The sequence below is a fragment of the Rhea americana genome, unplaced genomic scaffold (assembly GCF_003343005.1).
Source record: "Rhea americana isolate MKP2758 unplaced genomic scaffold, rheAme1 scaffold_2, whole genome shotgun sequence".
Lineage (NCBI taxonomy): Eukaryota > Metazoa > Chordata > Aves > Rheiformes > Rheidae > Rhea > Rhea americana.
The window spans coordinates 7,424,011-7,445,695 of NW_028186149.1; the positions used below are offsets into that span (position 1 = coordinate 7,424,011).

General features: G+C 34.5%; 1 protein-coding gene across 1 annotated transcript in view; it reads right to left on the bottom strand.

The window, feature by feature from the left end:
- The window catches only part of DMXL2 (Dmx like 2), a 49,481-nt gene extending 35,814 nt beyond the window's left edge, over positions 1-13,667 (bottom strand). Inside the window, exons 1-12 of the mRNA XM_085303667.1 lie at positions 13,641-13,667; positions 12,721-12,846; positions 11,083-11,154; positions 10,300-10,378; positions 9,497-9,653; positions 8,464-8,530; positions 6,441-6,619; positions 5,854-6,037; positions 4,500-4,674; positions 3,383-3,619; positions 1,885-2,162; positions 1,005-1,701 (exon numbers count right to left, since the gene is read on the bottom strand). Coding sequence (XP_085159793.1) covers positions 1,005-1,701; positions 1,885-2,162; positions 3,383-3,619; positions 4,500-4,674; positions 5,854-6,037; positions 6,441-6,619; positions 8,464-8,530; positions 9,497-9,653; positions 10,300-10,378; positions 11,083-11,154; positions 12,721-12,846; positions 13,641-13,667 — 2,278 coding nt within the window. The remainder of the gene's footprint in view (positions 1-1,004; positions 1,702-1,884; positions 2,163-3,382; positions 3,620-4,499; positions 4,675-5,853; positions 6,038-6,440; positions 6,620-8,463; positions 8,531-9,496; positions 9,654-10,299; positions 10,379-11,082; positions 11,155-12,720; positions 12,847-13,640) is intronic.
- Between the last annotated feature and the right edge of the window lie 8,018 nt (positions 13,668-21,685).

Here is a 21,685-nt window from a genome sequence, read left to right on the forward strand (position 1 = left end):
TGCACAAAATCTCTGACACCCATTTAATCATTGCAAAGGTCAGGCTGACCTTAGCATAATAACCCTAGTATTATTAGTATAAAATTTAATAATGCTACATTCACTAGGCAAATGACATTTTTGGTACTGTACACAAAGATGATGATGGCAAGAGCATCTTTGTAATCCAAAAATAAATATCTGAGTGGCTGAATGGATTAACATAAGTAGAGGCAATTTTCTTAACTGTAATAGAAAACACTAAAATTAAACAGAAAAACTGAAGTATTTTCCTAGGACATTTTATTAGATATTCTACTGCCTGACCTCTCAAAAATCTTGTTTGTAGTTCTGTAAAATCAAAGCAGTATATTTCTTTAGAAATATTCAGTGTTCCAGCTGGGCTCTTGTAAATTGCTTATGACCATAAGGGTTTCAGTATCATTTCAGGATCTGTAAAGTAGAGTTCTTAACCAGTATACGAGAGTGTTTGATATGGTAAATCCTGTCTTAAAAATCATTCCCTAAGTCAGAGGTTCAAGTAGTCCATAAAACAATGCTGTTCAACCCACTGCCTCCACTGCAACTGTGTATGCCCAGCGACCCAGATGCCTATGCCACACCATCACACCCACGTTGTTACCAGCATGTCAATTYAGAAATTTCTCTGCAGAGCTGCCATGAAGCTAGCATCTGGCTTAAAGCCCTGAAAGGTAGGACCATCTTGTTCTGTTTGTTGTGAGAGTGATGACTGAGAAAAACTGGAGTGGGATTGCTAACCCACACAGGCAAGTTGCTGAATATCAGCTGATCCATGGTAAATACAAACACACTCTTTGCCCACAGCAAATATGCTAATTTAAAAGTAGTTTAGCCTCAACTGAAAAAAGAAAACTTAATTTGCRTAATACAAGGAAATTACTGGAAATATAAGTATACTACAAATATTTTAGTAATCTATTTTAACAAATTAATTCTATGACTCCTAGCATCAACTCTATATGGAAATATGCTAAAATACTCACCCAGACAATAGCTGGGAATAAGTGTTGGAAGCCAGGCTACATTAGAGAAAGCAGAGGTATGAAGAGAGTTAATTCGAGCCAATTCAGATACTCCTCCAGTGTATGACAAAGGTCCTATAGGGTCTACGCGCCACAGAATCAGCTCACTATAGATTGCATTTGGATCATGGAATGTACGGGTTGCCGCATTTCTAAGCTGCTGCCTAGAAGAACCTTTCAGATGTTTTACAGGATCCATTATTCTGTTTATTCTCTCAGAGTCCCAAGAACCGTCTGATTCAGGAGTTAACAGAGCATTATGATGAGACGATGTTAACAGTAGTGGTAAAACAGAATGGCAAGCTAGATCATTAAGATGGAAACGGTGACCACAGTACCTAAATTTATGTGATACAGTTAGCACAGTGGTGAAAGCTGATTTATCAGCAAAAGTAACTGCCCACTGGTTTAGAGATCCATCTATATGTTTGGAAATCATCATTACTATGGGAGAAATTATATGCACGTTTGCATTATCTTGGGCAAAGCCTGGTCCATTATTTACTAGTGTCTTATCTGGAAAGTCCATTGTCTTCTGATGTACAGCATTACTGATGTCTTTTGCAGAGGCAGGGCAAGCATACATCATGATGTTTTTGCTAAGGGAACTGGCGTCTCCTGATGGAAATGCAACAGGAATCCTAGAAGAAAATGAAACCTAAAAAAAGAGTGAAATAACAAAAACGTTAAAATATTACAACCCAGTGTAAGTATCTGAATAAATGCTAGCTGCTTTACAGGAAGTACTCAAATTCATACTGATGCTCAGATTTAAACAAAACGGATACAATGTCTGTTCATTAACTTCATAAATGCTAAAATTATTCTCAGTATACAGCACCTGAACTTGTCGAAAGATGCCCGGAGTGTATTCATCTAAGTATTTCACATGCCACACCAAAAAGGTACCATCAATAGGATGAATAGTAAAAAGCATATCTGGATTTCTATTCCATTCAGTTAGAAGCAACTCAATTTTCCGATCTAACAAAACTGTTGGAAGAGGCATGCGTGGGCCTGCTGGTGGAGATGTTCTTGGGCTTCCCTCTTTTTCTCCTTCTTCGTGTTCTGAAGAGCCTGTACCAGTCCCTGTCTCAGATTCTCTGTCTATAGACAACTCTGCAACAGAGAGAAGAGGAAAAAAAAGAAAAACAACAACAAAAAAAACCACACACACACCTAAAAACCTTGTTTTATCCATTGCAAAGATTTCCCAATGGTAGTTTCTATTCGAAACAGTATAATGCTTTTTAATCTGCTGATCATGCAGATGATGATTAGGACATTCATTGCAAATTGAGAATACAAATGTCTTTTTCTTGACTATCTGCACAACAATATGAAGGTCTGGTCTTTGACTAGTGCTCCTACCTATGCAACTCAAGTAATAATAAATATAAGCTAAAAATTCCAGACACTTAAAGGAATCACATGTCTAAGATTATTCTCGTCAGCTATATAAAAACATGTCTTTTATCTGAATGCTGGTTGAAAAGTCTGCTTTTTCTTTCTAAATTTATTTAGAAGGTAATAATGAAATATGCACTATGAGATGATTGGTGAAAAAGTATGTTTGTGTGCACAGTAAGAATTAAAACACACTTAACTATTGCATAACTTAGGTGACCTAGATAACTTAGATTTTAAGAACTCTGGCATTATAAATGCCATCATCAGTTTACTATCACTAATCAGTGTTACTGGTTTCTGTAGAATGATTACATGTTCTTGGATGATTCTTCATTCTTACCTTTGAGGAGTCAAGGGAATACACAAGTTTCTGAAATTTTAAATTAATAGATCTGCCCTCTCTCCACAATAAAATTGAACGAATATGTATTACTCTACAAGTGACACTCCCACAGCAATGTAAAATGTTTCTGGAGGTCAAATTTTCCATCATTAATTTCAAAATATGTCTKTATGTTCTTTTGTGAACAGCTATAGTTAAGACTGTGAGGTCCTCTTTAAGGTGTTAAGATGTATATTTTCTCTCTACTGGAAGAGTGCAGCTGCATTAAAATGGAGCTATGTCCCACCCTCCCAAAGCCAGACACAAATTCAGGCTTCACTACCGACAATCAGTTGGTAAGGTAAGTCAAGAGTATGGCCTAGTCTTAACTTCGTAGCTCTACAGCATATTTCCAAAATGGAAATGAAAGACAAAAACTATTGCTGTTCTTTTTTTTTTTTTTTTTTTTTTTTCTGTCACCATTGCCTTCCATGCCTACGGATGATTACATCAGAGAAAATTAAAACTATAAATTGCAAGAAAGGGATCCACTGTTATATATAGTTGGCAGAATAAATCTTATGATAAATCTCTCAAGATTACTAACCATGATCCAGTTTCATACGTAAACCTCTCTCTTTTTCTTCCATTTCTTCTTCTTCATCAATGTCAGCATCATCAAAATCTTGTTCTAATTGCTGTTCAGAAAGTTTTCTGAGCTGTTGCATAAATACTTCAATAGAGGATGTAAAATTAAATTCTTTATTATTCAGCCAGTGAACAACAAAGCCTCCATTTCCTTCATCTATATTAAAAGCTGTTCCAGCCAAGACTGACGGAATATCTGTGGATAATTTTAAACAAATAAAAAAGCTATATATTAAACCATCTTTTTAATACATATATACAGATTACTTAATTAAAACATTTAACTCATTTTTAGGTAGAATGTATCTGTACCTGAAAGTTCAGAAAACAGTAAGATTCTGATTAAGCTCCTACATGCAATTTGAGTAAAAAAAAATGTATATTTATTTATTGATGTGACATGATGCCTATATATTAAATTGACAGTCAACTTGCATATAAAATGCTATATTTAAGAAAAACAGCCTATTCTACTTTGTTTAAAAATATATCTTTGATCATAGTTAATTATTTTTGTAACATTAAATTATCTTTAACTGAAAATGAGTTCTTATGTGAATGGTGAATAATATTGAACAGCTAAATGCTAGCTATTCAACTAATATTGTTAGTTCATCTACAGATTTTAGGTAAAACATGGAGTTGCTCTTAATTTTGTTTTTTCAGTTAAAATGGTCTGACTTATTCAGTAAAAGAACAAGTGAATTTTCATTCCCTATACATTCTGTAGGATGCAACTCATCATATACTCGTCAAATTATACAAGCGCCTCCCAAAGCCTAGCAATCAAGCACCAGGCAAACATTAAATTTATGCCATGAGGTTTATTTTGCATTCTGATGTACAAAGATGAATTCAAGTTGGCTTTTAAAAATGCTGAAATTCTTAGGAATAAACTCAGCTTATSTATCTTAAGAAACTCTATGCCAAATACAGGCTTGTGAAATAGCACTTTTTACCAATCACCAGTATTTATTTAGGAAAGCAAAGAACATGCATGTCAAAGTTCCCTTCCCTTATTTTTTCCATGTTGTGCAATTACATTCTTAACAGTTTAATAAATGGTTATACTTCACCTGTTTTAGGGTTGATGCTTGCTGCTATATGAAAGTGCCCAAGTGCATTTGCATGATGTGAAATGTGACGCTGAACTTCATGAGTACCTTGTTCATCAGGCAATACATCAATGTGAGTAACGAGAACTGAAGATCTCCTTTGTCCTTTTCTCATATTTTTCAAATGGTGAATTGTCTAGTATAGTTAGAGGAAAAAATTAAAAATACTTGTATTTTAAGTATATTAAATATTAAAGTATTTTAAACAAAAAAAGATAAGAATGCACATCTATGTGAAGTCTAAAGATTTATAATTTCCTTCTACCTAACCATAAAATAAAAACTCACATTTATGTGAAGMCTAAAGCTTTGTAATTTCCTTCTGTCTAAGTAGTAAAGACTAATTTCAAAAAGATTATTTCAAAAAGACTTCAGAAGAGATTAGTAACACTTATGTACTTCAGTTCTGACCAAAGGCAAAGTTCTTCTAACAAAGGCTTTCAAGAGCCTTCTAACAGGCTCTTGAAAGATCCTTCTAATATCTGCTCCAAGAAAAAAAAAATATCAGAACTGTTTTGTATAATGTGAATAACGAAGATTATAATCTAAAAGTAGTATACTTTGCAAAGTATGTTTAAATTAAACATCGTTTAACAATATTTAATTTTTGTGTAACTGAACTTTTTTTTAATTAAGTTATAAATGTCTTTGTCTATCAAAGTAGTTACTAAGAGTGATGGAGAGCCCAACTAATTCAATAGCCCAAAATATAATTTTTTCCACTTTCCCTACGTATTTGTTGACAGTCATGGTATATAAGAAGTAAAAATTCAGTCCGATTGCTGTAACTTATGGTGAAAGTTCTTTTTTTTTTTTTTTTTTTTTTTTTTTTTTTTTTTTTTTTTTTTAATTAGTATTAGCAGTCTTCCCCTCCCCCCAAACTTAATACGACTACAACTGAAACTCAGAAACTTTTGGAAATAAAATCAAATAATCAAAGGATTAAAAGAAAGCACTTTATTTACAGATTACAATCTTTTTATAACTACAGACTCACATTCCCTATCAGAATAAAGCCATCACTTACAATTCCATATTAAACAGCTTCTCTTCCCAACACTATTTGTTGGCTATAGTAAAAGTAGCTTTCTTCCAAGTTTTAAGAATGCAAAGATTGTTGCAAAATTTGAAAATCTCYGACTTCTTCGGTTACTAGTAATAAACTTTAAAACCTATTACGAAATAATTCAAATTATTCTACTGTGCTTATAAGAACTACAAAATGCACAATTTCAGGGTTGTACATCCCTTAAATATTYATATAAGTTCAGAATCCTGAAATAAAAAATTAACAAAAAACAGTATTTACTTGTACCTCTAGTGCATGCTGTATTTTGTCTTTTTGCTTTCCAGATTGAGAGATGCTGCTGCTAATGCTGGAAGTGCTAGTTTCACAGATCTGCTCACCCAGAAGAGTATCCTCTGGTAACAGTGTTTCCGCCCACAGCCGACAGATGCCATCATGACATGATGTAAGTAACACATTACAGACTAAACCCCTGAAGACAGACATATCAAGGTTACCTGATTTAATTAAATTAGGTACAGGGACACAGCAGGAATGAGGAGGAGAACACAGAAATATTTAGTAATTATAATCGCTTCATACAAATTTCTGCCTCTCCCCTAAGGGATTTTATTTCAATAGAGACTTTTTGCATGTTGCTTTATTAACTCAGGTTACTGGCAAAAGYGTATGTGAACATGCAACGGCTATCACAACTGTTAGCATGACTGTCACTATTGTACAGGGTAATCCAGAAGCATATGGGTAGCTGGTCATGTCTTACTCCTTTAAAGTATTATCAGAGCAATCTAATCATGTTCTTGATGGTCAAACTTTAAGGAGCATGCTAAAAAGACTTAAATCAAAGGTTTTGGTTAAAAAAAAATCTTTCAAACCTGGGCATGTACTTGCTGATGTTACGCCATGAAAATCCTGTCACTGCTCGAGGATGTGCCAAATAGACAAATGAGAAGTGGACAGCTCCTGAGCATTTTTTCTTTTCTTCACTCTCTTGGGGCAGAAGAGATGACTTCCAACCAGTCATAGGATACCAAACCTTTAAGAGGCAGTCATTCTAGGTAAAGCAGAAAAAAACCCCATGGGATTAACTGACAATAACTAAAAATATCCCAGAAGAAAATCCCAAATAGTAAGGAAACTGCTGTTCTGGTATCTTTCATGGACACTCAAGTCTGTAGCCCAGAATTACTTGTATTTTCTCAGACAACCCACTTCTGAGACCACTTATCTCATTGATGGTCATTCAAGAGATCTTCTGCTGGCAATACTCCACTCCCAGAAAGCAGTATTTCCTGCAGGCCATTTGGACCACTACTTCCTGGTTGGGTTTTCTATACATTTTCTGTATATCACATAGGCATGCTTAAATCCCATGTCTACTTCCCTGTAAAGATGGAAGCTAGAAACAGGCTTCCATTCACAGGGCAATTTTAGGCTCCAGTTTAAAAATTTTAGGCTCTGCTTAAAAAGTATAAAAAATAGGCAAACAAAAATCAGTTTAGCAATAGCATTTTTTGAATTTCGAATAGAATGAACAACGTTTGTTCTTTATGCATTTTAAAAAATATCTCCAAACCCTCTTAGGTTTTCTTATAAATTGTTCTTATTTCCCCACAATGTTCAGACTTTGATTTTCACAACCTGAAGGATAAATCAGCTAATATTTTCCTTTATCTGTCCAAATTATCATCACCAGATTTTCGCCAGGTGGGACTGGAGTGTCACCAGACTGATGTACGCTAAGGGGAATATTACTAGTATCAACATAGTATATTGTACACATCTGGAAAMCACATCTCTGGGTTAAGGAGTGGCATTTAGGGCAGTGATGTGGTACAAAATACATAAATGAAGAAATATAAACCTCTGGGAATGCAGATAAAAGGAAATACTTTTTAACAAGGATCAAGAACTACAGCATCTAACCACAAATTCTGCAGGAGGAAAAACTGTCAGGCAGCCCTGCTAAGAATTATGACCAAAGTTATAAATCTCATGAAATGACTAAGATAGTTCCAGAAGTCATCTTCTGTCTTTAGGGCAGCTCTGTCTGCCTCATATAATTAGTCTGGCCACGTTTTTAGCTATATAAACATAAATTCATTAGAACAGAAATGCAGAAGCAAATCTTCTGATAACTTTCTAACCACAATGATTCAAAATGCAGTATTTATTAAGGTGGTGGTGTGGGTAGGTTCAGAGTCATATAACAAAGCTCATGATTCAGCTGTTCATTTTAGCAAGTTTAAGTAAAACAGAGGTTACTAAAATTCATCTCATCGTTTAACCAACATTAAATTGACCAGCACTAAATGTTTAACTTTCTAGACTAGAAAAATTAAAGAACATCACTCAAATAAGAGGATGACATTAAAGAGAATAATTAATTGGAAACTTAATTCGAATAGCAATTTGAACAAAAAAAATTAAGATGGAAGTTAAGAACTGATAATTGAACCCAGATTTCATTGTAAATTGAAAATTTGTTCTAATTTACCTACTGAGATGTGTTTACAATACCAGTTTAAGTGTGTTTTTTTTARTGCTGTAATGATCTAATATTTATCTTTGCTATTTCAAACAGACATGGAAAAATTTATTTACATATATTTGAAAGCTCATCTAAGCATATTTTGTCTAAAATATAYCAAWGACTATCACTTACATTGTATTTCCATTTTGATTCTGCAGTACTTAAGAGTATAAASTTAAATTCAATTTCTCATCACTGACATWACATGAATTGCATGAAAAAACAGCATTATATACCAGGAGATAATTTAACTTAGCTCAGACTACAGTAAAGTATATGGCCCAGAACTATCCTATAGCATTTATTTGCTTTTGTCAAACACACACATCTCAAACACTTATTTAGTTATTCTTTTTTGTTCTTACCTTTCCAGCTGTTGCAAAGTATTCACCATCAGGTGACCATGCCATCAAATGTACCGATACTGCAGTTCTAAAGAACACAATAGTTTTAAATTGTAATRTGTTATTTATTCTACAGTATTTTCCCATGCAGTCGATTCAGTATTAGTGTGTGCTACTTAAATGAAATATATTGGTATTTTATAGTTGTTACTTTAAGCATATGTTAGAAATAGCATAAGCATAAAACTATTTGCTACAGCAAAATAAAATATTCAGTATTTTTAGACAACTTTCCTCAGAGAAAAACAGGTCATATAATAAATTGTTATAAGTATTGCAAGCATGGGCTAGATCTGATGAGTTCACAAATGTGAAGTTTTTTCCACCCGCTCCCCTATTTCCAGTAAAGCCAAAAAAAATGATAAGAAGAAATGAAGGTGACGTTCTTTTAGATCATTTGTCATACTATTTGTCTGTGGCTAAAGTTTGTAAGTCAACTGTCTGAAAGAAGAGAGCAGTCTACACAGTGCTCTGTGGGCACAAAATCTATCATGGTTTCAAAAGTCAAGCAAGACTTAGGGTCACAGAATGCTGCTTYCCAAGGCTTTATATCTATATAAATGGCTGATCAGGAAGCACTTCTGTAACATGGACCTCAAACGGAACAGGGGAGGCAGAGAGTTTCAGGACTCTCTTCCTCAGATTCAGGAAGCTGTCCTCTTCTCTACCATACTAGCATGTTCACCTGCTACTGCTCTTCTGTTCAGTCTCTCATCCAGTATCTCAGTACTACTTTCAAAGATGAAAAGACAGGGACAAGATGGATGCATTGCCAGTGCCAGTCTGGGTAAGCCTCTAACTAAAGTATTGGTGATAGCAGGTCACTTGAAAAATAAGGGATTTTTATTTGGAATAACTTGCGTTGCTTGAAGAATATTATATATATTGTATTTTAACTGTTTCAAAAGCACATTTTAAAATGTTTTCCTCAGAGGAGATAGGGTTGATACATGAGATGGTAGTGCAATCTGTCTTAAAATGAAAATTATCTTACTTGCACTGCCAGACACATTTCCAGTCATTTAGAACGGGGAGAACTTTATCATCTTTGATCTGATTTTCAAGATCGTCTTCTTCATCTTCTTCTAGAATGTCACTAGATGGTGGGGCCCACAATTGCAAATAGTCAGTTGCTGTCAGCAGCCTGTTACCTGAAAATGAGTAATATCAAAGCTGTGAATCCTAGATAATGCATGCATATTGAAAGATCAGGCTTACTCTCGTATTTTGTTGAGAATTATTAAAAATAAGATAGAAAACTTTGTAAAGTCTACTTTAGTTATGATAGGGTATTCAATCACATCAAATTTGTTTCTATTAAAATATTTTACTTTTACAATGCCTTTTAGAAAGGAGAGAGATTTTCTGGAATTTTTCTTTTAAGGTGACTTCAAATGATAAGTCACACTTAATGAAAAATACAAGTACTATACAGCCACTCACATCTCAAAAACTACTCACTGTTCAACATCTTAGGAAAAGCTTTTCCTTAGTACACGGTTGACTTTAATTGTGATAAAATTGTATTTACCTGATTATTAGTGGCAATTTCAAGTCAGTTGGCAATTTAACAACRTGATTCTCAAACTAATATCTTGTATAAAACACTCAAACATTTGGCATAGTATCTTCCTTCAGCCACTTGCATGCCTCACATTTTATGTGACACTGCTTTAGAACGTTTAATTTAAAATTTCCGTATTCATGCTCCCACTTTATTTCAATTAAAATAAAGATTGTGTTCAGGTTCTATAACTACAAACGTGGAATAAGTACTTCATACAAGTTTCACATTACCTTGAGGATCCCATGCTAGGTTGTAAGTCATAGAACTGAGGAAAAATTGCCCCGTTTTAAGCCACTGACACTTCAGTTGCTGTGGTTTAAAAACAGTAAAGGATTAATTCTCACATCAACAGCAAAATCCAAAAGTATCAGTATTTCCTTCTTTCTCTATTGCTATTAATCCTGTTGCAAACAAATTCAGGACCCAGTAACAGACTGCTGAATCTAGTTTTAATAATTTCTTCAACTGTTTTATAAAAGATTTTATAAAATGCATCACAGAGGGTCCTGAGAACCAGAGCTGAACCTGTCACACATACAAATATCTCTCTAGCTTATTTTAAACTAGTTAGATCACACATTTATAACAACATAAGGGATGGCAGCATAGATGCTATAGAGGTTCCAAAACACACTTGAGATCATTGTTAACACTGGAGCACTTGGCCATGGCCGTGCTGTTAAAGCTAGCCTGAGTACACGTATGCAAGAGCAAGTCACCTCTCTGCACTACTGATCTGACACACCTCTTCCAGTTAAGGAGCACCAAATTATCACCATGTCATTCTAGCATGCAATTCARGAACAAAATGTAGATGTGAACTGGGGAGGAATGGAGTACCCAGTTTGGTTCATATAATGGAAGATCTCACCCACACGATTTTATTATGGATGGTGGAAAATATTTCTCCATTAGTCTTTTGTGTGCTGATAYAATGTGCCAGTAAGAGTGGCAGAAATACTTTTGCCTCTAAGAGCTTAAACTGAACTACAACTGTGAAAAAAAACACTTACACAATTCCTTTTATGAGAATTTATACCGAGTGGTTCAAAAATACAAACAGCATTTCCATAGGATGCTGCAATCTGGAAAAAATTGAACAATCAAAATATAAGATTAGGAGAAAAGTAAGCTGACACTAAACTCCTTAGTATTGCAAAATACCTAAAGAATTTCCAGTACCATTTCTATGTGCAGTTAATCAAGAAAAGTGAAATTRATATCAAAGTCATTCATTCCACTCTATGTATACTTTCTAAAGAAAGTTGAGAAACATATTTCTGAACAAGCTGCTCTTAAAATTTTAACTCTAAGTAGGGAAGGCAACTTGTTCAGTGGGATATGCATTGCCAACCAGTTTCTATGTTTCTAAGGTAACAACTGTTAATGTGTAATGGAAAGCTGATGCCTTCACTACCTCTGCTCTTGTCCTGCTTACTTCACAGTTAACTAATAAATTAATTATTAGTGTCTGGGTCTCAGTGTGATCCCAGATTACATTTCCTACCACTGAATAATAATTACTGGAAAGCAGGAGAAAATGTGATTCTATTTTGAATCGTTAAATACATTTTGAGGGAAGACAAATGGTAAATGAAAAAACTACAACTGGACCCTTCAATTTCCTTCATCCACTTATTTTACACAAAGCTCTATATACACAATGGTCTTTATTAGGAATTTATCTGCTCATGTTCTCAATGCTCATATGCTTATAAATTATTCTATTTTTTAAATCCTCTCTCTTCCTCCTCAAAAGATTTGTAAAGAAAAACTAAGTTCTTCTCATTCAGGATCTGGTCTCCTCAATACAGCAACAATATGAAAGTTGCACCATATTTCTTATGAAATCTTATTTCCTCTTTAAGGGAAAAGAAGAATTTATAGCTGCAACAACACACCCAAAAGAACAGACCATGAGTTCGTAGTCCTGAGTGCAGGACCTTCCAGGGGTTGAGTAGCGATCTTGCAGTACTAGCAGATTACTGATGAGTAGAATTTGGTCAATCCTCTAACTACAACTCACAGAAAATTGTTTCCTTTTTTTCTAGGCTGGCAGACTGGCTGTTACGCTGCTTCTTTTTTTTTTTTTTTTCCTTTTTTCCCTCAGCAACTAAGCTAGTCACATAGCTGTACAGTTATGAGGGCTCATTACTCTAGCATCTCTAAATGTATCAGACATGCCTGTGCTTTTCTGAAAGATAAAAGAATTAATTCATTACTTTGCAGGACACACACACACATATGCATGTATACATGAATGGTCTAATTTCTGCTCATCATCTTTATCTGGGTGTAAGTATACAATAATAGAGACATTCAGTAATAACAGTAATTTTAATATGACTCTAGTTTGACATTAAATTCTGAATAATGCATATTTCCACATTTTACRAGACCTCCTGTTGCAGGATATGTTCTCTCCCTCTCCCAACCAAAACTAATACATTTAAAAATAAACGACTATTMAACTAAAACAGTTCTCTGAAGAACCATTACTCAGAAAGTTACAGATAATCAGTAAAAAATTATCTTTGTCATRAAACTAACTCAGTAATAGCATTAATGTATTAAGTTACTGTTTAGTTATTTCATTTAGATGCATTTCATTTTTTTTTTTTAAGTTTATACACATTTATTAAAATCCTTACCCTGCCTTGTTGTTGGGAGCACTCCACACAATTGACTTGGATGTTTCCATGCTTAGCACCAGGAATAATTTGCACACATTCAAAGTCATTTGCCAGAATAACAATATCGCAACCAGAACCATAAGCCTGAAATAATTTTTAAAGAAATACAATTAAAAATGTATTAAACAAATTTAATTAAATTCTTCATATAATTATTTTTTGCAAAATCCATGAAAGCACTGAAGTTTCCATCTCCATTTAAACAAGTAATGAATTTTATGTTATTATATGGAGGGCTTATTCCTCAMCAATTTGGCTGAAGCAGTAGAAGGAGCAATAAGTTAAAGGCAACTCTTAYGAGTTGTTCTACAACTTCCTTCAGGCCAGTGTAGGGTGCAGAGAAAGGAAAAGGAATTCAGCCAGATGATGCTTACACCTTAACAACTCACAGTCTGTGGAATAATCTGTCCTGAGAACAGATAGAAACTCTTGAAGATTTAGTAGGTTTAAGAAGCAACAGAACGCACAATAAAACAACAAATACTCTCTTCTTGTCTTGGAATTATATGCTTTGGCATTTATTGGACAGTGGAGTGCAATACCCGTTGACAAGTAATGTCTTCTGTCATATGTTGATGGTATTACATTAAAAATGTTTACTTTACTTTGAAGAAAAATAATCTCATTAGAAGCCTTTTTAAAATTTTTTTAGTATTTTCCCTCCAAAATCATAACAAATGAAGGGAAATTCTGGCTGTCTGCAATGAACACATTGCTAATTTACACCCCCATATCATACTTCCCAGAATTCTTTTCAAAAAAATGAAAGTGGAGCTTAAAGACAGGTCTGGTATATAATGCTGCTGTTCCTGCATATCAGAGAAAATACATTTAATACAGGAACAACTGTAGTCCATTTCTTTTTGTTACAGACTTACAGGGGCAGGAACGGGCACAGAGCTCATTTCAGAAAAAAAGTAGCTGTTACATCTTAAGGTGTTAAGTCTTCTGGGGTTTAAATTATGGCAAATAAAAACAATTAAATATTTTTCCTCTAGGACTTAAGCTCTGTATGTGCCTTAACTAAAAAAGCAGTCGAACAAAAAAGGTTAATTATTATATTTTTTAAAAAATAATGTTGCTTCTTTGAGCAACGTAGCCAATATTTTACTAGTCAGGTGTATTCATTATTAAATTTGCATGCAAATTCTTAATTTTTCTCCCTCCCCCCCCCTTTTTTTTTAAGAGCAGTATGTGTTTATTTTCCTCAAGAATCCAGTTTCTGGTTTTTTTTGTCAGTTTTTAAAAGTGCACTTTATTATAACACTGTGAAACAACAAAGAAAGATTTATCTTGGATACATTTTATCTTGCACAATACAAACTACAGTTTTAATAATTTGCTTAAGAATGTGTTACAGAACAATTACAGCTTGCAACACTTCCCCTTGGCAGGATACATATGTACATGTCTGCCAATTTTTCACCTGTTCCAGTGTGCCAGAATTTTCTAAAAACCCTAATCATTCCAGATGATCTGTTCCACTGAACTCCCACATTTCAGCTTAGAAAGTCCTTCTTTGCATCCATCCGCTACTGAAATATTACAAAGTAAACATTATAGCTAGGAGTCTCTTTCATTAAAGTAAGTTTTCCAGTGAGTCTGATACAGCAGATAGAAATCTTTGCAACAGTTGAAGGAAGGAATGTCCCAGCTCTCAACAGTCACATTCAGATACATAAAATTGCTGCTTTGTCAGGTTAACCTGTTCCCTGCTGCTTTCATAATAATCTCCRTATTACTGAGTCCTAGTCCTTTTTGTAGAAGACAATCTTATTAAAAAGGCAATCTGCATTTTTGTTACAAAAAGCGTGCGAGCAGTTGTGTGCACTTCTGTTTATCTCAGTACTATGCTATATGGTTTCTGCTCTCTAGGTTTAGAGGATTAATGTCCCCTGAAGGTCACTCAGTCCCCTAAAATAATGGTGTGAGATTAATAAATAACTGTTACTAGGCTAGACAGTTGAGGTKCCATGAGCTTCTATATGTATATCTGAACCTTCTGGGAATGAGCAACAAATGAGGAAAAGTGTTAAAAAAGAGGCTTAATTTCATGAAAGTACAGTCACTGCTAAAAAACAGAAAAAGAAACAGTAACAGCAGCAGCAAAGCAGGTACTTCACACCTCAGAAGTTAACACAACTGAGGCAGATTACTAGATTTTATAACAGATAYGCCTGAAGGCCTCTTCTTGTTCTAACATTTCCTAACACATTATATTGTTTGGGATAAATAGAAACTTTTGCTTTTAATAATTTGTTCAGAGTCACAGCTCTGAAATTAAGTCTTATTCATAAATCTTATGATGTGAAAAGTTCACTGTGTTTGCATAAATAGCCTTATTGCTAGCAAAATAACCATCTCTGTCCTTGTAAAGAAGCTTATAAAAAATGATTATTCCAGTTTCCCTTTTCTCTTTGTTATACATTTAAATTTTGTTGCACCACTGGATGCCCACTAGTGTAATCATTAACCAGGAATACAGCCTCACGTGTTTAGGTATTTCACAATCCAAAGACATCTAGGCTCAATATCTATGCACATTTTGCATGCAATCATATTCTATTTTTCTGAATACTGCTATCACAGCTCTACACTCACATGGATTGATGTGTTTCCTTATATAGCTAAATACTTACCTAAACACAAAAAGGCTGGTTTTACATACAGATGCATAAAGCAGACATACAATTGCACATGAAAAAAATGCAAGCTCTGTACAAAATGCAGACTGTCTACAAGAAAAAAAAAGTGACACAGTCTTGTCTTTCTGAGTCTCAAGCCTGTGACTGTTGCTCTTGGAAGATATGAGCAACTGATACTGGAGTTATTCACAATGCAAACAGGAAAGAAAAACCCCAACCACCAACACTCAACCACCAAAAGCCAGTTAGAGGCAGATTATCTATGTAACAGAATATCCTAACTGCTTCGTGATTAGGCTACCTATGACAACAAGTTTGTAAGGGAATAAATTATTATTAAACTTGAATGGGTAYTTTTCTAGAAAGTAGGGGAGAGAGTTGAGATTCTAAAATAAGTTTTGACAGTGAACAGAAAGGCTGCTTTTGCTTTGTTGTTCTATCTTTTTTATATTAACTTTTTTGCAGAAGAAACTCCATAAAAAGTGTGGAATTCTAGCCAGGCAAGCAGATGTTCACAAGTAGGAAGGAAGGAGATAGAGATCAGAATATGAATGCACACAGGTAGGCAGGAAAATAAAAAGAAAGTCCTTCTGTTCCAACAATTCATCCAGAATTCTTRTGTTTTCCTACTACTTAATGCAAAGGGTGAGCAATTCAGCAGGCAGTCTGCCTCACAACTGCTAAAATGAACCTATTAAAAGATGCAGTTTAATCTGTTCTTTGATACAATAAAAAAGGCACTGATCCACTTCAAACTAGGACTTTAAACTTTCAGATACCCTATTTGTTGATTGTTAGTATTTATAACTTTGCATGCAAATTTACAATTTAATTAAACATGATTCATTACTAACTGCAATCCTGTTAGGAAGGGATATGAACATTTGACTCAGAAATAATACAGGGAAAGGGAAGGACTTCTCAACTGTAATTTCAGTATGCTTACTGGTTTTAAACTTGTGTACATATATGAATATATATATAGTTGGTTATGCATAAACCAGAACAGATCTTATACTTCTGTATTATGTGTTTGTTGACTTTCTGAAGCAAGAAAATTTAGTATTTTGGTTTTTAAATTGTGYTTATATGTTTGCCTCCTCGCCTTCCCCCATTCCTCACTTCTTATAGCAACAAAGGAGTATTTTTCTGACTAATTGACTATTTAGCATATTTTAAACAAAGTTAAGTAAAAGAGTGGCTTACAATAGAAAATGTATACTTTTCTTAAAGAATCACCAAGATATAGAGATCTCTTAAGTGAAATCTTATTATTGTCACTCCTGTTCTTACTTTTCCTTGCCCCTGTTTGGCACTGCACCAGCTATTGACTCAGCGTACCTAAGTGTCTTATGCCAATAGAGAGGATTTAGTCCATTAATGACCTTCAGCTCTAGATTAYTTGAGTAAGTGCTGCCTCTTGGTTCTGGGGTCATTTTCTTAGTGTGGTTGTTCATTCTGAGGGCATTTTTTAGTTCTTAAAAATACATTAAGAGTATATAACTTCCTATAAAGTATGTAACTTTAAAACTTAAATTTACTTTCAGGAGTACATTTATTATAATCTCTTCCTTCAAAAAAATCTGTTCTTCTCTCTTTAAAACATACCCTCCACTTTTTTACTTCTATAGCGTCCAAAGTTTTTGAAACTGAAAAGGTCAACATGCTCTTCTGCATTGAAAGATACTCCCATGTTTCACATGTCTAAATACAAGTTGCCCACTTGATTACTTTTATGAGTCTTTTCTAATAACTCCATATATTAACATTTTTATACTTGAACAAAACACAAATATTTCTRTCAAATCATCTTTTTATTTTGTTCTTTCATTCCTTGAGCGGTAATGCAGTAGATGTATCCTACACTGRCAAATAATAAAAAAGCATCATATTTAACAACGGTAATTCTTTCTTAAGAATTGAACTGGCAACACCTTCTGGAAAGTCATTTATACCACCTCAGCTCTCTGTTGCTAAAAGAATAGCAGCCACAATATTTGTGGCAACAGACTAACCATCTGCACAGCCTGGCAAGAGAAAGGGAAGAATCTGTAAACCATGCCAAAAGGAAAGATGGAAAATAAGATGCTGAAATACTATAATGGATGAGAGCAGTGCAGAAGTTTTAGATAAACAGAATTATAAGTTGTCACTGTATGAAATAAGCACAGTAAGCACCACCCACAAGGAGTATCTGCCAACCTCCATTTCTAATGTCACTGATAACTTCAAAGAGAAAATTAAATAGAATTGCAAAACTGCCAGAAAACAAGGATGACTTGCAAGATCCACAAACAACTAATAAGCTGCAGCTTGCCAATGGCTGCTCTAACTGTCAAGATATGGGACCACTGAAATGAACAGTGACAAAGCTCTAATTGAATGCAATCGCTTTCTCTGTGAAGAAGCAGAACGTTGTGACCCACTCTGCATCAGTAATTTATGCTATATTCTCAGTTCTTAGATAATATGAAAACAGCGTGTGTATATAACTTTTCCAGCCTCCCATGTTTTCCTGTTTGCTTCTCTAATTTCAATGGTGAAAGCCTGAACTATCAGTCACAGAAAAAATTATTCCTTCACACAGTCTCATCTTTTTTATTATAATTTTTTTCCGTTCTATATAGAATTCTTCTCCTCTTTCTATAACTTTTTATAACACCTCTGCAAGCATGAGTAAAACAGACAGAAGTTCTCAAGCTCCACTGTGTACGTACTATAAGGGGTAAAGAGGCACTTCAAGATGGCAAATGAYGAAGAAAGAGAATCTGCCAATAATGGTATTTAAAAAAAAAAGTTCATAAAGCTCCAAACTTAAATAAATGAATTAAAACTTGTTAAACAATTTTAATTCAGGAGGCATAGGAATTTGTTTACTATCCATAGCTTATTGATGCCAAAACTTAGAGATAAATTTTGCTGTACAAAAGGAGTGCTAGAAATTTTAGATAATCTCAGAAGGCCAATACAAGCTTTTAGGTTTTAATAGAGGTTTTAATTCAGGTTTTAATTCATTTATTTAAGTTTGGAGGTTTATGAACTTTTTTTTAATACCAAGTTTCTGGCATCAATAAGCTATGGATAGTAAACAAGTTCCTATGCCTTCCGATAAACAATGAACGCACTTGCATTCTGAAATACTTCCAAACTCCCACCAACAGACATTTTCACTCTTCCCCTCCTGCTAAGTCTCAGTAATTTACATACATATGCTTGACACAACCTGTCAAAATAACTACAAAGAAGCGCACTTGTAGCATGTACTGTTAGAACAGGTTTTCATAAATTGATATTTGAGACAAATTTGCAATTGAACACTTTACAATATGTTGACATACAGAGCTTCAGAGAATAAGTAGTAAGGACTCAGATATTAAGAGTCTGTAATCCAGCTCATATAAACATGACACATTGGGAAGGTATCCATATGTGAAAAGAAAAAGAATAACTGACAGGGATTTGTAAATAAGGAGTGTAAGAAGTAATTTGCAAGAAGGATGAAGGAGAGAAGTGGAAAACTCCCTACAGCAGAGAAGAAAACCTGTTCTGAATTGCTGTATCTTGTTGACAAAGCTTTGGGTGAAGACTTGGCTTTTTTTCCACTAAGGAAAAAGAAGTAAAAGTGCGAGTGTATAATGTCCTCCACAACAGTGTCTAAAATGCTCTACATAGTTCCAGGCCAAGTATTTGTACTGGMATGGAAGATGCAAAGAAGTGTGTCTCCTTTTTTCAAATATGACCATTGTACACTTGAAGTATTTCACTTCCATCAGGGAAGTCTTATGTACTGATACAGGTAAAATTTTATATTCCTGTTTTTCCACTAAAAACAATGTTTAAATTTTCATATTTTGTGTATTTAATGACACCTGTTACATGAAGTAAATCTTCCGTTTTCTCCTACTTGTTGGACAGGAAGCAGTTGTTGGAATTTTTATCTATACAGAATCCAATCATGTAAGTAACTGACATAGTGAGTTTAACTCCTCACTTGTGGTCACTACAAAGGAATTGGTTTCTTTTTTCTTCTTCTTCTTTTCTTTTTTTTTTTATTTTTTTATTTTTTTTAACCTAGACTGCCCATAAAAACAGCTACATTCTATAAATTCTATTCAGAATTTCAAGGAAGAGGGGGGGAACTTGGGAAATACAAGATGTATGTCAAGATCGTTATAGGCAGATGTGGGAGCGTAGGGAGGAAAGAACACTATATGCATTTTGGATATACACACAAAACCTTTATAACAAGCCTTCATAAACTCTAGCAAGCATATTGGCAGGGAGTGCCATTTGTGAACGTATTTATCTGAATCTGGCCAGCATTTTAAAAACAACAGAGAAAGGCAACTAGATCTATTTATTCATTTTATAGAGGCACTAATATTTATTTTTAGCAAGTAAAAATATTAACAGCAAAATTATTTCTTTTCTCTTTCTCATTCTCAGAATAACTAAWTGACTTTCAAAGCTTGAGAAAAGTCCAGCTATGTAGAACATTATCTCAGCTCTGACTGCACTAACTTGGAATTTATAAGCCTAGCAGTATCCCCAGCAAGGAGACATTTAAAGTAGCCAAGAGCAAGCCACCAAGGAAAGGAAACAATGAAGAGGAACCAGAGGGCTACAATGTTCCTGATCAGGTCAGAAGAAAATGCATTCCTTCTCTCAGAACCCTAAGATCACTGACCTAAGCAAGTTCATCTTAGTAAGATATTTYTCCTCAAAAACAAAAAAAGGAAAATAACTCTAAACTATTAACCAGGGAATACACATATTCAAGTCACTATTCTGCTTCTAAGTGGAATAAATTTAACATCAGCGATTGACACTATCGCAATATCCTTGTGATTAAGAGAATTATCTTTGCAAAGACAACTATGATATTTTAAAGTCCACATGATGAATTGGTTATAGTGATTTTCAGCTAGTTGTTACACATTTTAAATGAATGCCCTAACATGAGCAAAACCACGAGCAAGCACATTTACACAATGGTTCCTCCACCCCAGTGTAACTCCATATAGTGCAGGACATACTGTGTAGGTCCCCCTGAACCACCTGCCTTTTACTGTCTGCTTCCAGCTGTGTTCCAGCTGACAGATGCTAGTTCTTAAGTGTATGTCTGTAGAGTCAGGCCCTATCACAAATACAGATTCCCTCTTGCCTAAACTGCGACTCCTCCTTCAGGATCTGAGTTAAAGCTATGGCTCCAAACAGCTCAATGGTTTGGGAATATGGAGCAAGGTCAATACATTTTTATCAGTGTGGATGAACAATATTTAAGGTTAGGCGCTAATGAAAGTGTCATCTGCAGTGAATGGGTAATTATGGTGCCATGGAGTATCACACAGGTGACTAATCTCCTATGCATCTGGATATAACAGCCTAAACTCTGTGCTGGTAGATGTTTTTACTGCACAGTTTATTGCAGGATTAAGGTCTGGGGCAGTAGGAAATAACACCACAAATACATAGAAAGAGGAGGAAATGAGAAGAGTAAAGTCACAGCTGTGAAATATTTCTTAAAGCATACTCATCTTTTAGTTCTGTCTTTATGGTATTACAGTAAAACTGGATGCAGCAGCCAGAGAAAAGAATGAGGTGCGTTACTATCTGCAATTCCACAGTTAAAGCATGCTACCAAATGAATTTGTGTTTTTGTAAAATGTAATTTATTCTTGGAAAACTCTTGTATAAACTATAATACATCATACTCATTTTGGATGTTGTCAAAACTGCAGTGAGGTTTAACATAACATTGTGTTTTATAATACCAATTGGTTGCTATTTCCAAGTTATTACAGTAAAAATAAATACAATACTATATGAATATTTGTATACGAATACCAAAAGTAACAGAGGTCCCTTTAACATCAGTATATTATCCCTAAATAATAAAATACTGATTAGATTATACTGTGCTGAACACCGCAGAAGCTGATCACTCGTTAAAATYATGCAAGCATTGATAAGCTACAATAGCAACGACTGACAGTAGATGGGAAGTAAAAATAATCAGGTGATTAGAACGTATGTTGCTGGACTCTTGAAATCTGCTTGGTATTTCTTTTTTCCTCTAAGAGGAGCTTTTGACACAGAGATGAGCGTTTTATTAACCGCAGCAACAGAAGCCAAACGCTCATCAATGAGGACTGCTAAGAAGCCTGGTGCAACAGAATCCCTTCTCTTTGCAAGAGGACCACACCGTCCGCCAAAGAAAAAGGGGGGAAAAAGAAAAAAACAAACCAGAAAGCGTCGAGCCGGAGACCCGCGGACGT